This window comes from Enhydra lutris, unplaced genomic scaffold (assembly GCF_002288905.1).
Source record: "Enhydra lutris kenyoni isolate GAN:26980312 unplaced genomic scaffold, ASM228890v2 scaffoldscaffold30, whole genome shotgun sequence".
In the NCBI taxonomy this organism is placed as follows: Eukaryota; Metazoa; Chordata; class Mammalia; order Carnivora; family Mustelidae; genus Enhydra; species Enhydra lutris.
This window is the reverse complement of record NW_019154114.1, coordinates 18,259,148-18,271,845: the sequence shown is the minus strand read 5'-3', so window position 1 is coordinate 18,271,845 and position 12,698 is coordinate 18,259,148. Positions and strand designations below refer to the sequence as shown.

The window sequence follows — 12,698 nt, the reverse complement described above, 5'->3', positions numbered from 1 at the left end:
GCCTTGGTTTCCTGAGGAGTAAAGGAGGCCCGCAGACAGGTGCCTTCTGGAAGACCACACAGCTGGCAGGCATTCTGGATGACCCAGCCCTGGTCTGCGCCCAGGGAAGCCGGGGTCCATTCCACGGCTGACACTGAGCCAGGATCCCACCCCACAGCAGAAGTGACAGCTTCTTCTCCCTGCTTCACTGGGGTCGGGCGGAGGGAGCCTGGGTCTGTACCAGCTCGACAGGCCCCCTCTCTGAAAACGGGGGCCCTAAGACAGAGTCCGGAGAGGGCACAGACCAGCACAGAAAAATCAGTGCTCCTGCCCTCAGCCAGGCCCCACGTCCCGTCCCTGTCTACCGCCCCATGCACAACGATGCACACAGGCACAGAGGCACAGAGCCCTGGCATACCCTGATGGGCACACGCAGCTCATCACCAACAGTGTCTGGCCCAGGAGTGGGGGCTTGACCAATGCTCGGGGAGTGGCCAAACACCCACGTGCGGAGACTCCAGGACACTCACCCCACACCCGCAAATACACCGAGATGCACACACACCCCGGGGCACGCGGCCAACACGCCCTGTCCCGGGCCTCCTCCTGCCTTGGGACATTCCAAACTTTGTCTCCTGTGATCCCGAGAGTTCCGCAAGCCACGCCCCCGTAACGCAGGGCCACCCCAAGTCTTCCGGGAGGGGAAAGGCGGACGGAGTCTTTGAGGTGTCCATCCTGACGCTCCACAAACCAGCAGCAAATTCAGCGTGGCCGTCACACCACAAATGCGCACCAGGGGAGTCCCGCAGGGCCCCGGGCTGGGAACCGGTAGCTGGCACCCGCACAGGGGAGCCGAAGGGGACCTGCCTCACGGGGGCGAATTAGCGGAGATTCGGGATGGTTCGAGGTGGGGGAGTGCATGTGGAGATGTGCCTCCCCAGATGCGAGATGAACCTCACAAACGGTTCCCTCTGCCACCAAGGTCCCAAAGGAAGTCCCAGCATGGGGCTGGTGACACAAGATGGGACATGCACAGAGCAGGGAATCAGCCCGCGGCAGCACCCACCAACACCTGTCCTACCGCGGGAGACAACACGCAGCTTTGAATCCAGACCCAGAAATGAAGGGAAGCTCCGTGTCAGCCTCCAGAGCTCTGGGGACCCATCCAGTCACAGGGCTGAGCACAGACGGAGGCAGAGCGGTGGGCTCAGCAACCCCGGACTCCAATCCAGCAGGCATGGGCAGGGGCCATGGGCAGGGGCCACGGGTGGGGGCCGGGCACTTGCACTTGACATTTCCCAGGTGCTGTGCCCACAGGTGCCCAGAGCACACACATTGGGGGAACAGCGTCCCTGAGCGGCTCTTGCAATCCTATCTAGCTGGGACCAGCCCTCACCAGCCACACATCACGTTGCTCGAAGCCCCCACAGGACAGCCACTGACAGCCTGGCCCCGGTGAGCCACTGTGGCTCCTCTCCACTGTTTGTCTTTATGTCTCCTCCACACCAGATGCATCGGCTGTTCTGGAAAGGGGGGTGTGTCTCAACTTGGGACGGCAAATGTGAGGGCTCCTGGCCCCCAGGGGAAGGAGAGTGACTCCTCTCTGGACCCTGGGCCACCTTCCCCACACAGACGCTCATCCTTGACTTTGACATGAAAACGCAGCCTGAAATCACTGCACTTCTCTTCCCTTAAAGAAAGTCGGGGGGTTTGGGGCTGCTACTCTTTCTCTGAGGCCTCTGAGACCCCAGTCTCCCCTTCTAACAGACAGAGGGGAGGGCAGGCCTCGGGCTTCCCCGCATCTCAGGGGCCTGGTTTTCGAGCCCCGTCACCGACGGCTCATGGAAGCTTCTCAGTGATGGCAACCATGTAGTTTCCGGAATTTACTTCCGGGTTTCAAAAACGAGGCAAATCATAGAACAGTCCTAGGGAACAACCTGAGTGAGGGGTCCAGGGACGTGGCACACTGGTCAGGCTCTCGGAAACGGTCTTAACTCCGCGCGCGTGTACACAGCGCGTGCGGGTCCCGCACGCAAACCCCGTGCTCTGCGCGGACAGCGCCTCATTCCACGCTCATGTCGCTGAAGAGGCAGGGATCGAATCGCCCCCACTTTCCAGGTGGGGAAATAGAGGCACAGAGAGGTGCAGCCCCTTGCCCAAGGCCCCCCAGCCCCCAAGCACACACGTGGCCCCAGCAAGCAGCAGATGCCGTGGCCATGGGCGACACGGCCCCAGGGGACCCGGGGAGGCCCGGGACACACCGGATCTGGCTGGTCTGCTCCTCGATGGCCTCCACGGCGCTCTCCACAGAGCTCAGCAGCGACTGGATCTGATTGGCCGTCTCCTTCAGAAGGAAGCGCGTCACAAACTGGTCCACGTTGCTCCCGCCCTCGTACACCTGTGGAGGGAAGGGGCACAGATGGGAGAGGGGTTACTGAAGGAACTTGGGGTGGGGTCTGGCACAGAGCTGGGGGGGGGCCCCTGGGGTTGGTGTCTGCCTCGCAGGAGGAAATGGGGACCCCAGGGCCACCTGCATCTGGGGGACAGTAGAGCTCCTGCGTCAGGACACAGGCTATGGACTTAGAGATGAGGTCGGAGCCCTGGCTTCACCATGCACTGGCTCCTCCCCTCTGGGACGATGACAGGAGTCACCCTAGCATCTATCTCACAAGGTCATCTGGAGGACTGAAGGACAACACGCTCAGGGCCGTGCCTGTCCCAAAGCAAGTGCTCAGTGACCAGCAGCTGCTGTGATAAAGATGAAGCTGACGCCGGTAACACGGATGGTAGTGACGGTACTGTGTCACGGTGAAGACAGGGATGTTGGTGGTGCTGGTGGAGACGAAGACGGCAGTGACAACGGCGGTGGTGGCGGTGGTAACGACGGTGGTGATGGTCGTGATGATGGTGGTGGAGACGGTGGTGGTGCGGATGGTGATGAAGATGATGGCAGTGACCACATGGTGGCAGTAGTGGCGGTGATGACGGTGGTGGTGGTGGCAGTGATGGTGATAAGAGCACGAGGACAGTGTCGTGAAGATGACGCTGTGCGGGCCAGCAGGGATGAGTGTGCTCACTGCCGGTGGTGTTCCTGATGTTCTTGCTGAGAGGGAAGAATAATGCCCGGAGAACACACAACCCATCCCCCTCCCTCCTCCGAGGACGATTCCTTGGGCTCCCGGGCCTCCGTGTGCTCCTCAGAGAAACGGAAGAAGACTCAAGAGCGACCAGAGAGGTTCAATAGGCCCCTCTCAGGGAAAGGCCGGAGACTCCATCTCAGAAGGAGGGGGCGGCAGGGAGTATGGGGGGAACCGGGAGACGGAGACTCCGAGGCCACGAGCAGAGCACTGTGGGGAGAGGAGGAGGAAGAGGGTTTCCACAGATTTTGCTCTGTGGCGGGAGGCGCAATTGCCCCTTCTGTCAAGAGTCGGCCGCAAGGACATTTCTCAAGGCTCCTGGATGCAGAGGAGAGCCCCCTGGCTTCCTGGGCTGACGGTGGAACTGAGAAGGTTCTGGCTTAGCCAGGTCACTCAAGGATGATAAGGGATCAAAGGGCACCGGGTTGGGGACGCTGGTCCCCGGAACGCTGTGCGCCTCTCCCGCCTCCTCAGCCAAGACCCACCCTCCGGAGGCAGCTGCCCGCACCGCGGAATTCCGCCCAGTCCCCGCAAGGCGAGGGACGACAGGGCTCTCAAGGACAGCAAATTAAGCCATCTGTCACTCTGACTGCAAATCAATTAGCAATGAGTGCACAAGGGAAGCATGGCTAGAGACAGAGAGGGAAACAGAGGCAGGCGTGGGGTGTGAGGGGAGCAGGGGCAGGCACACGCAGGGAGGTGTGTGGAGGGGGATGGCCTGTGCCAACACCGGCGACCAGCCCTGACAGAGAATGACTCTGTGGCAGAAGGTAGATAAGGCTCTCTCTGGTCCCCTAAAGCGTTTCAGTGACTGATTACCTTCTCCTGCAACGGCGGAAAGCGCTCTCAATCCAGGGATCAGCGGGCCCCGGATGAAGATATAATGGGGTAAGAACTTACATGCAAAGACAGAAAACCCGCTAGAAACCATCAGGCAGAAAAATGAGCTGCAGCAAGTGTGTTAGAAGCACCTAGATCTGTGGCTGAGGTTGCAAAGATCCAGGAGTGGAAGTGGCTAGCTGAATTCCAGAAAGACCAGTTATCTTCCAAAGGGGTGAAAATGCAGCCTTTCAGATCTCTCCTCCACCACCACTGATGCCTCAGCCAAGACACCAAATCCACAGATTCCAGAAGGAAAGGATCAGATCTGAAGATTCTGTACCGGGCGGACACATGACACAGAAATCGGCATATCTCTGAAATGCTTCCAGATGAGCGCCTTTCCAGCCAGCCACGCCTCGGAATTTCCCCTCGAAATACCCAGGGTCGAATCAGAGAAAGAACTCGTGATCGGGGAAGTCGTGAGAAGTAGCAGCAGTGATGGTCCAATTAAATTTAAAGTTAGAGAGGCCAGGAAATAAAAATATTCATCATCACTTCATTTTGATCCCCCTGCATTATGTCAATAAAGAGGGCACAAGTGGGGCACCTGGGTGGCTCAGTGGGTTAAAGCCTCTGCCTTCGGCTCAGGTCATGATCCCAGGGGCCTGGGATCGAGCCCCACGTCGGGCTCTCTGCTCAGCGGGGAGCCTGCTTCCTCCCTCTTTCTCTCTGCCTGCCTCTCTGCCTGCTTGTGATCTCTGTCAAATAAATAAATAAAATCTTAAAAAAAAAAAAAAAAAGAAAGCACCCTGAGTTCCCTCTTGTAAGCACACAGTCCCAGACTTGAAATGAGAGCCACACGGAGGCACTTCTGAACCAAAACGGCAGCAGAAGATGAACGATGTCAAGCCTGTGCAAAAAAATCCTGCCACCAAATTTGGTCAGATGAGCAGGACAAGTCGTGGTATGACTCGAGGATGGGATTTAGAGACACGGTATTCCACAGGTTAGGAGGGTCAGGATATAACGGCAAAATCTAGCAGAGCAAGGGCAGGGCTCTACTGAACCTTCATGCAATGGGTGAGAAAATGGCTATTAGCACGGCCGTGGAGGGGTGCTGCGGGGCTCAGTCAGTTGAGCATCTGTCTGCCGCTAGGGTCACAATCCCAGGGTCCTGGGATGGAGTCCTGCATCGGGCTCCCTGCTCAGCAGGGACCCTGCTTCTCCCTCTGCGTGCTGCTCCCCCTGCTTGTGCTTTCTTTCTCTCTCTCACAAATAAATAAAATCTTAAAAACAAACAAACAAACAAACAAACAAACACGGCAATGGGGTCTCAGAGGGACGCAGCCACTTCCTAAAGCAATTCTGCTCTATACCCAAGCCGGGGACTGCTCATAAGTTTTGACCCAGTCATTTCACTTTTGATCACCCATCCTTAAGAAATCCTGCAAAATGTGCGTAAATGTTTATGTCCCAAGGTTACAGTACTATTTGTAATAGAAAAACCTGGTAATACTCTAATATGCCCCAAAGAGCAGAACAGTAAGTACCTTTAAATATGAATATTTAAAAAGATGCTCCTGGACAGTTTTAATAACGTGGGGAAAGTATTTGCTAAAATATTAGATGGAAAAAAGGCAAAAAAAGTTTTTGTGCACGGAACGATATTAAGTATATTGAAGAAAGTCACAGGGGAACAAAAAAGGCTCAGAGGTAATAAGGCAATAAACTAACATGATTAACAGTGGTGAGGACAGTGTGAATCAGAAACGATTTGAAATTCTTCTTCATACTTTTCTGTATTTCCTAAATTTTGGACATTGAACCTGTACCACTTACATAATGAAAACATAACAGAAATCTATATGCGTCAAACAACACAGCTAAAAATATAGTAAGGGAACACATTAAAAATACAGAGATTAAATCATTCGGCGTGACAAATTAGCTCATCACTGTCTCAGAGGACAGATAAATTAGACAATAAGAACCAGGAATGGAGGGGTGCCTAGGGGGCTCCGTGGGTTAAGCCTGTGCCTTTGGCTCAGGTCATGATCTCAGGGTCCTCGGATTGAGCCCCGCATAGGGCTCTCTGCTCAGTGGGGAGCCTGGTTCCCCCGAGCTCTCTGCCTGCCTCTCTGCCTACTTGTGATCTATCAAATAAGTAAATAAAATCTTAAAAAAAAAAAGAAAAAGAAATAGGAATGGAAAGAGCATTGTCAGGAAAGTGTGAAAGTGTTCACATTGGACAAGAAAGCTTCTTACTGGGTCTCCTGTCTAGTACCTCTGTGCTAAGTCTTCCTTTGTTTTAGAGTGACTCTTGAAACTCTGTAGAACGTAGAATAGAGACGATATTGCAAAGAATTCTCATCTACAGAAGCACACATGAATTCTGTCTGGCAGAGTGCAAGGGACTCTGCATTTATTCACAAAGTCATTCCAGAATTCCTGGTCGTTTCTCTACATGGTGTGTGCTCTCTGAATTTTCCTTTGAGCTAGCTGTGACCTCTTACCGGTTCTCACCTTAATGCCTGAGTCCTTTTAATATTCATACTAATGATACAGAAAGTAGGAAGCTAAGACGAGTAACAAAAATAATTCTTAATTTTGATTATTCACAGTCACTACTTTGAGGTAGCTCAAAGTTAAATTATGAGTACCCTCTTAATTAAATAGAGACAACACGGTAAATCATATAAAGATTTGGTATGAAAAACTGTATATGTGACCCAAGTAATTGTAAATGAGAGATATGAATTCTGTATTTCTGAGATTAAAATTATTGAAGAAAATTCCTATTTGGAGACCCAAAAAAAAAGCCTTATGGCTTTAAGTGATTTTCTCAACTTTGAAACCAAAACTTAAGGAGTGACTGGTGAGGGGAGGCCTGGGTGGCTCAGCTATTAAGCGTCTGCCTTTAGCTCAGGTCGTGTGCCCCGGATCCTGGGATCGAGTCCCGAGCTGGGCTCCTTGCTCAGTGGAGAGCCTGCTTCTCCCTCTCCCTTTCTCCCCACTCATTCAGTCTCTCTCACTGTCAAATAAATAAATAATAATATCTTAAAAAAAAAAAAAAAAGGAGGGGCGCCTGGGTGGCTCAGTGGGTTGAGCCTCTGCCTTCGGCTCAGGTCATGGTCCCAGGGTCCTGGGATCGAGCCCCGCATCGGGCTCTCTGCTCAACGGGGAGCCTGCTTCCTCCTCTCTCTGTCTGCCTCTCTGCCTACTTGTGATCTCTGTGTCGAATAAATAAAATCTCAAAAAAAAAAAAAAAAAGAGTGGTACAGTGATGTTATTAGCATCTCTAATATAAATAAAAATCTTGGGGTTGACCAAAATGAGGGACTGCATGCATTTTTCATTTGTACGAGAGACACGGTTTCCCCTCTTTACAACGAGTCTTAGTAACACACATGTCCTAACACAGAAGGGACAGCCGTTTTCCGATTTCCTGTTCTGGAAAGGATGATCCCCATCTTCCACTTGAGCACCCACGAGGTCATTATCAAAACAGCTCAAGCACCGTATCACTTGGAAATCACACGGTGTGAGAGCAGCAGGGAAACTGGGGCTGCTCACTTCCATCCCGCACGGTGACCGCACGGGGGAGCCCGGGATGAGCAGGGATGCGGCAGAGGCCCGGGGAGAGTCAGGGAGGAGGTGCCTCCCCACGAGAGAATCCCGAATCCCAAATCCCGAGAATCCCAGCTGCAGGGAAAACATCCAAGGTCAAGGTTTAAGACGTCCAGCCGGATCGTCAGAAGAACGGAAGCCCTGCTCTTCCCCCACCAGCCTATGGACACAGGATGGAGGAGAGAAGGCTGGAAACCGTAGCTACAGCAGGAACCGTATCGGGAAATGGAAAAACATGTGTCGAGGGGCTGGGCATCTGGGGCAAAGCTGGGGGCGCCGGGGTGGCCCAGGTGGTTGAGAGTCTGACTCTTGATTTTGGCTCAGGTCGTGATCTCAGGGTGGTGGGATCGGGAAGGAGCCCCAAGTCAGGCTCTGTGCTCCGTGGGGAGTTTGCTGGAGTTTCTCTTTCCTTCTCCCTCTGCCTCTCCCCCACTGGTTGCTCACATGCTCTCTTTCTAAAATAACTAATAAAATGTTTAAAAAAAAAAAAAACAACAGGTAAACCTGGCGAACAGAAGTTTTTAAAACGTAGCCAAACAGGACAAACATTAAAATAAGACTAGAGCTACAGAAGCATATGTGTTGTTGAATTCAATCTCCATCAACTTCCTGTTTGGGGTCAAAGAAGATTTTAGATTTTTTAAAAAAATCATCAACATGATATGATACTTTATGTGGAAAATTGAAAAGACTCCCCTCAAATCTGCTAGAACTCATATAGGAATTCAGTAAAGTGTCAGGATATAAAATCAATACACAGCATCAGTTGCATTTCTGTACACCAACAACAAGACAGAAGAAAGAGAAATTAAGGAGTCAATCCCATTTACAGTTGCACCCAAAACCATAAGATACTTAGAAATAAACCTAATCAAAGAGGCAAAGAACCTGTACTCAGAAAACTATAAAGTACTCATGAAAGAAATTGAGGAAGACACAAAGAAATGGAAACACGTTCCATGATCACGGACTGGAGGAACAAATATTTGGAAAATGTCTATGCTACCTAGAGCAATCTACATATTTATGCCATTCCTATCAAAATATCATCAATTTTTTCAAAGAAATGGAACCAATAATCCTAAAATTTATATGGAACCAGAAAAGACCCGAATAGCCAGAGGAATGTTGAAAAAGAAAGCCAAAGTTGGTGGCATCACAATTCCGGACCTCAAGCTCTATTACAAAGCTGTTATCATCAAGACAGCATGGTACTGGCACAAAAACAGACACACAGATCAATGGAACAGAAGAGAGAGTCCAGAAATAGACCCTCAACTCCATGGTCAACTAATCTTCGGCAAGGCAGGAAAGAATATCCAATGGAAAAAAAGTCTCTTCAACAAATGGCGTTGGGAAAATTGGACAGTCACATGCAGAAGAACGAAACTGGACCATTTCCTGACACCACACATAAAAATAGACTCAAAATGGATGAAAGACCTTAATGTGAGACAGGAATCCATCAAAATCCTTGAGGAGAACACAGGCAGCAACCTCTTCGACCTCAGCCATAGCAACTTCTTCCTAGAAACATCGCCAAAGGCAAGGGAAGCAAGGGCAAAATGAACATTGGGACTTCATCAAGATCAAAAGCTTCTGCACAGCAAAGGAAACAGTTAACAAAACCAAAAGACAACTGACACAATGGGAGAAGATATTTGCAAACGACCTATCAGATGAAGGGCTAGTATCCAAAATCTCTAAAGAACTTCTTAAACTCTGGGGCGCCTGGGTGGCTCAGTGGGTTAAAGCCTCTGCCTTCGGCCTAGGTCATGATCCCAGGGTCCTGGGATCGAGCCCCGCATCGGGCTCTCTGCTCAGTGGGGAGCCTGCTTCCTCCTCTCTCTCTGCCTGCCTCTCTGCCTACTTGTGATCTTTGTCTGTCAAGTAAATAAATAAAATCTTAAAAAAAAAAAAGAGTTAAAAAAAAAAAAGAACTTCTCAAACTCAACACCCAAAGAACAAATAATCCAATCAAGAAATGGGCAGAGGACATGAACAGACATTTCTGCAAAGAAGACACCCAGAAGACACCCAGATGGCCAACAGACACATGAAAAAGTGCTCCACGTTGCTCGGCATCAGGGAAATACAAATTAAAACCACAGTGAGATCCCACCTCACACCGGTCAGAACGGCTAAAATTAACAAGTCAGGAAATAGCAGAAGTTGGCAAGGATGTGGAGAAAGGGGGACCCTCCTACACTGTTGGTGGGAATGCAAGCTGGTACAGCCACTCTGGAAAACAGCATGGAGGTTCCTCAAAATGTTAAAAATAGAACTACCCTACGACCCAGCAATCGCACTACTGGGTATTTACCCTAAAGATACAAACGTAGGGATCGGAAGGGGCACGTGCTCCCGAATGTTTATAGCAGCAATGTCCACAATAGCCAAACTATGGAGAGAACCTAGATGTCCATCAACAGACGAATGGATAAAGAAGATGTGGTATATATACACAATGGAATACTATGCAGCCATCAAAAGAAAGGAAATCTTGCCATTTGCGACGATGTGGATGGAACTAGAGGGTATTATGCTGAGTGAAGTAAGTCCATCAGAGAAAGACAATTATCATATGATCTCCCTGATATACAGAATTTGAGAGGCAGAATTGGGGGTGTGGAGGATAGGGAGGGAATAAAAGAGACAAAATGGGATCGGGAGGGAGACAAACCATAAGAGACTCTTAATCTCAGGAAACAAACTGAGGGTTGCAGGGGGTTGGGGGTGAGGGATGGGGTGACTGGGTGGTGGACACTGGGGGCAGCGTGTGCTGTGGTGAGTGCTATGAACTGTGTAAGACTGATGACTCGCAGACCTGTACCCCTGAAGCAAATAATACATTGTATATTAAAAAAAAAATCATCAATGTACTATGCATGACTGATCGCGAAGCTGAACGTGTCCGTGACAGTTTTATTTGAAACGGCACTAAAAGGGACACAAAAAGTCAAATGTTTCACTGGAACCAGGATGACCTCAAAGGTCTATGAATATACTCCCCCCTCCCCTCCCCCGAGTCGGACCTTGACCCCAGCCTCCTGGATAAGTTCCTCCTATTTTTGAATAAAAAAAGGATTCCATGGTGGAGAAGCCGATTCACACACAAGATCTTCCAAACCCACAATTCATCCCCAGATCAATGTCCAGCCGCAATTTCCAAGGGAGACCAAGCGAGAGCTCAGTGCTGCGACAGAGGGTCTGGGCGCCCGCTGGGGTTTCTCCCAGGGAGTGAAGGAATGTTCAGCAGAAGACACTCCAAGAATAGAATCCACCCCGCCAAGAGCTGAAGGAGACTCACACCATCCGAAGGAAATTTAAAAGACTCACTACGACCTCCTAAGACGAAATGTAACGAAGGGAAGGCAAAAATACATATAAATTTTTTAACAAACTGAAGAGGATTCTAAAAACAGAGCTGGTATTAATATTGTCATTAGTGGAGAAATACTGGAGAAACACACTTGAAAATCATGAGCCACAGGAGGAAGCCTGACGCGGTCACTGAATCGGAGGGAAGGAAAGGCAGCAGGACGCACCCCAGAAATCAGAGGGCTGCGCGCCCCAGGAACCGAGAAGCCAAGTGCACTGGGTCCCACCCCGCAGCCCCGGAAGCCAGAGGTCCACGCGGATCGACACGGACGCAGGGGAGGCATCCCAGAGGACCACGAGCTGCACGGCTATCAGCAAAAATTGGTTCAAAAACCAGCCAGAAAAGGAAATGCCCGCTGCTCCTGCCACCACCAGCCGTCACGGGCCCCGCTGGAAACGCCCAGAAGGGCCCCCCGAGCATCCCGTGTGCCTGGCTTCCCAGACCAGACTCTCGAGAACCGGTCCAAGTCCTACTGGTAGATGCTCAAGTCCTCTCCTTGACAGAGACTGAGGTCCCCGTGGCAGAGTTAGGGGCAGACCCAGAAGGAAGCGAGCACGTGGGTGACACCTGAGGCGGCCTCGCCGGGAGGCGGCTCCATCCCCGAGGGGTCCCATGGGGGCACGTGGGGCGCGTCTCCCGGCCCATCAGGCGCGGAGCTGGGCAGCTACCCCCGGTCCGGGCAGGGATCCCAGGGTCTGGGCTCTTTCCACGCTCCCCTGCAAACCCACTGCCCACCCACTACATTCAGAATGTGCACCCCAAATCCAGGCGACGACAGGCAACGGCTCCTACACGGTATTTACGACAGGCTCTAAGACCAGACTCAGCAGGGCGGGAGGAGAGGCGCGCGACGTGGGTACATGGAGGCTCAGGACCAGGCCTGGCTTTTCTGAGACGGAGAGGAAGAAAGGGATTCTCCGATACACAGGGCAGTAACCGAGAACCACTGGGAAAAAACGTACAGAATTCGTCTTGCTTCTGTCCGGGCAGATGACAGGAGCCTTAATGCTAGGACAGTCACCTCTGCTCTGTGCCAGGCCCCATGCTAAGCGGCTGGGAGACCTTACTTCATTCAACCCCCTGAAGACTGGAAGGGGAACACTGCATTCCACAGATGGAGAAACTGAGGCTCGCGGGGGGAAGGGACTGGCCTGGGCATCTTTCAGTCTGGTCTACGTGTCCCTTACCACATCCCACTCCCCACTCCCTCCCTGCACACCTCGCTCAGTGGGCTGCACCCCCTCGGGACCAACTGGCCCTCCTGTCACCCCCTAGGTGGGCCCGGAGTCCAGGGCCGTGCTCCGTACCTCCCACCAGGTCCCTGCCTCAGCAACCCCCTCGCTGAGCCCGCAGCTACGGCCATCTGGCGGACTCTGCAGGGTTCCCTCTTCAGAGCCCGTTTGCAGAGCTACGAGATGGGACTGGTGACCGTGTGACAGTGGCCACCCCAGGGCTTGCCAGTGTGGGTCCTCGACAAGCCCAGGGCACCCCTTCTCTGATGCCTGCCCTTCCAGCAGCCCCCGGCCCAGTGGGGTGCAGACCCCGAGGCTGGGGGACGGGCTGCTTCTGCCCCTGAGCTTCAACAGCACGACGCCCAGCCCCCAACCCGGCCCCTGCTCCCTGCCTCCTGTCCTCCTCCAGGGCACGCGAGGAGGTGACAGCACTGTGGGCAGAGCTGCTGGAGAGACCACTCTCTGGGACATGCAGGGGTCCCTGCACTGGGCTTGCTCCCAACACTCTGAGCGATCCTG

The 12,698-nt window shown here is 52.2% G+C and overlaps 1 protein-coding gene across 3 annotated transcripts in view; it reads right to left on the bottom strand.

Moving 5' to 3' along the window:
- LOC111152913 (N-terminal EF-hand calcium binding protein 2) overlaps nt 1–12,698 on the bottom strand; it is a 29,189-nt gene that overhangs the window by 6,176 nt on the left and 10,315 nt on the right. For all 3 annotated transcript variants that reach the window (XM_022511649.1, XM_022511650.1, XM_022511651.1), the window contains exon 6: nt 2,241–2,377. In XM_022511649.1, coding sequence (XP_022367357.1) covers nt 2,241–2,377 — 137 coding nt within the window. The remainder of the gene's footprint in view (nt 1–2,240; nt 2,378–12,698) is intronic.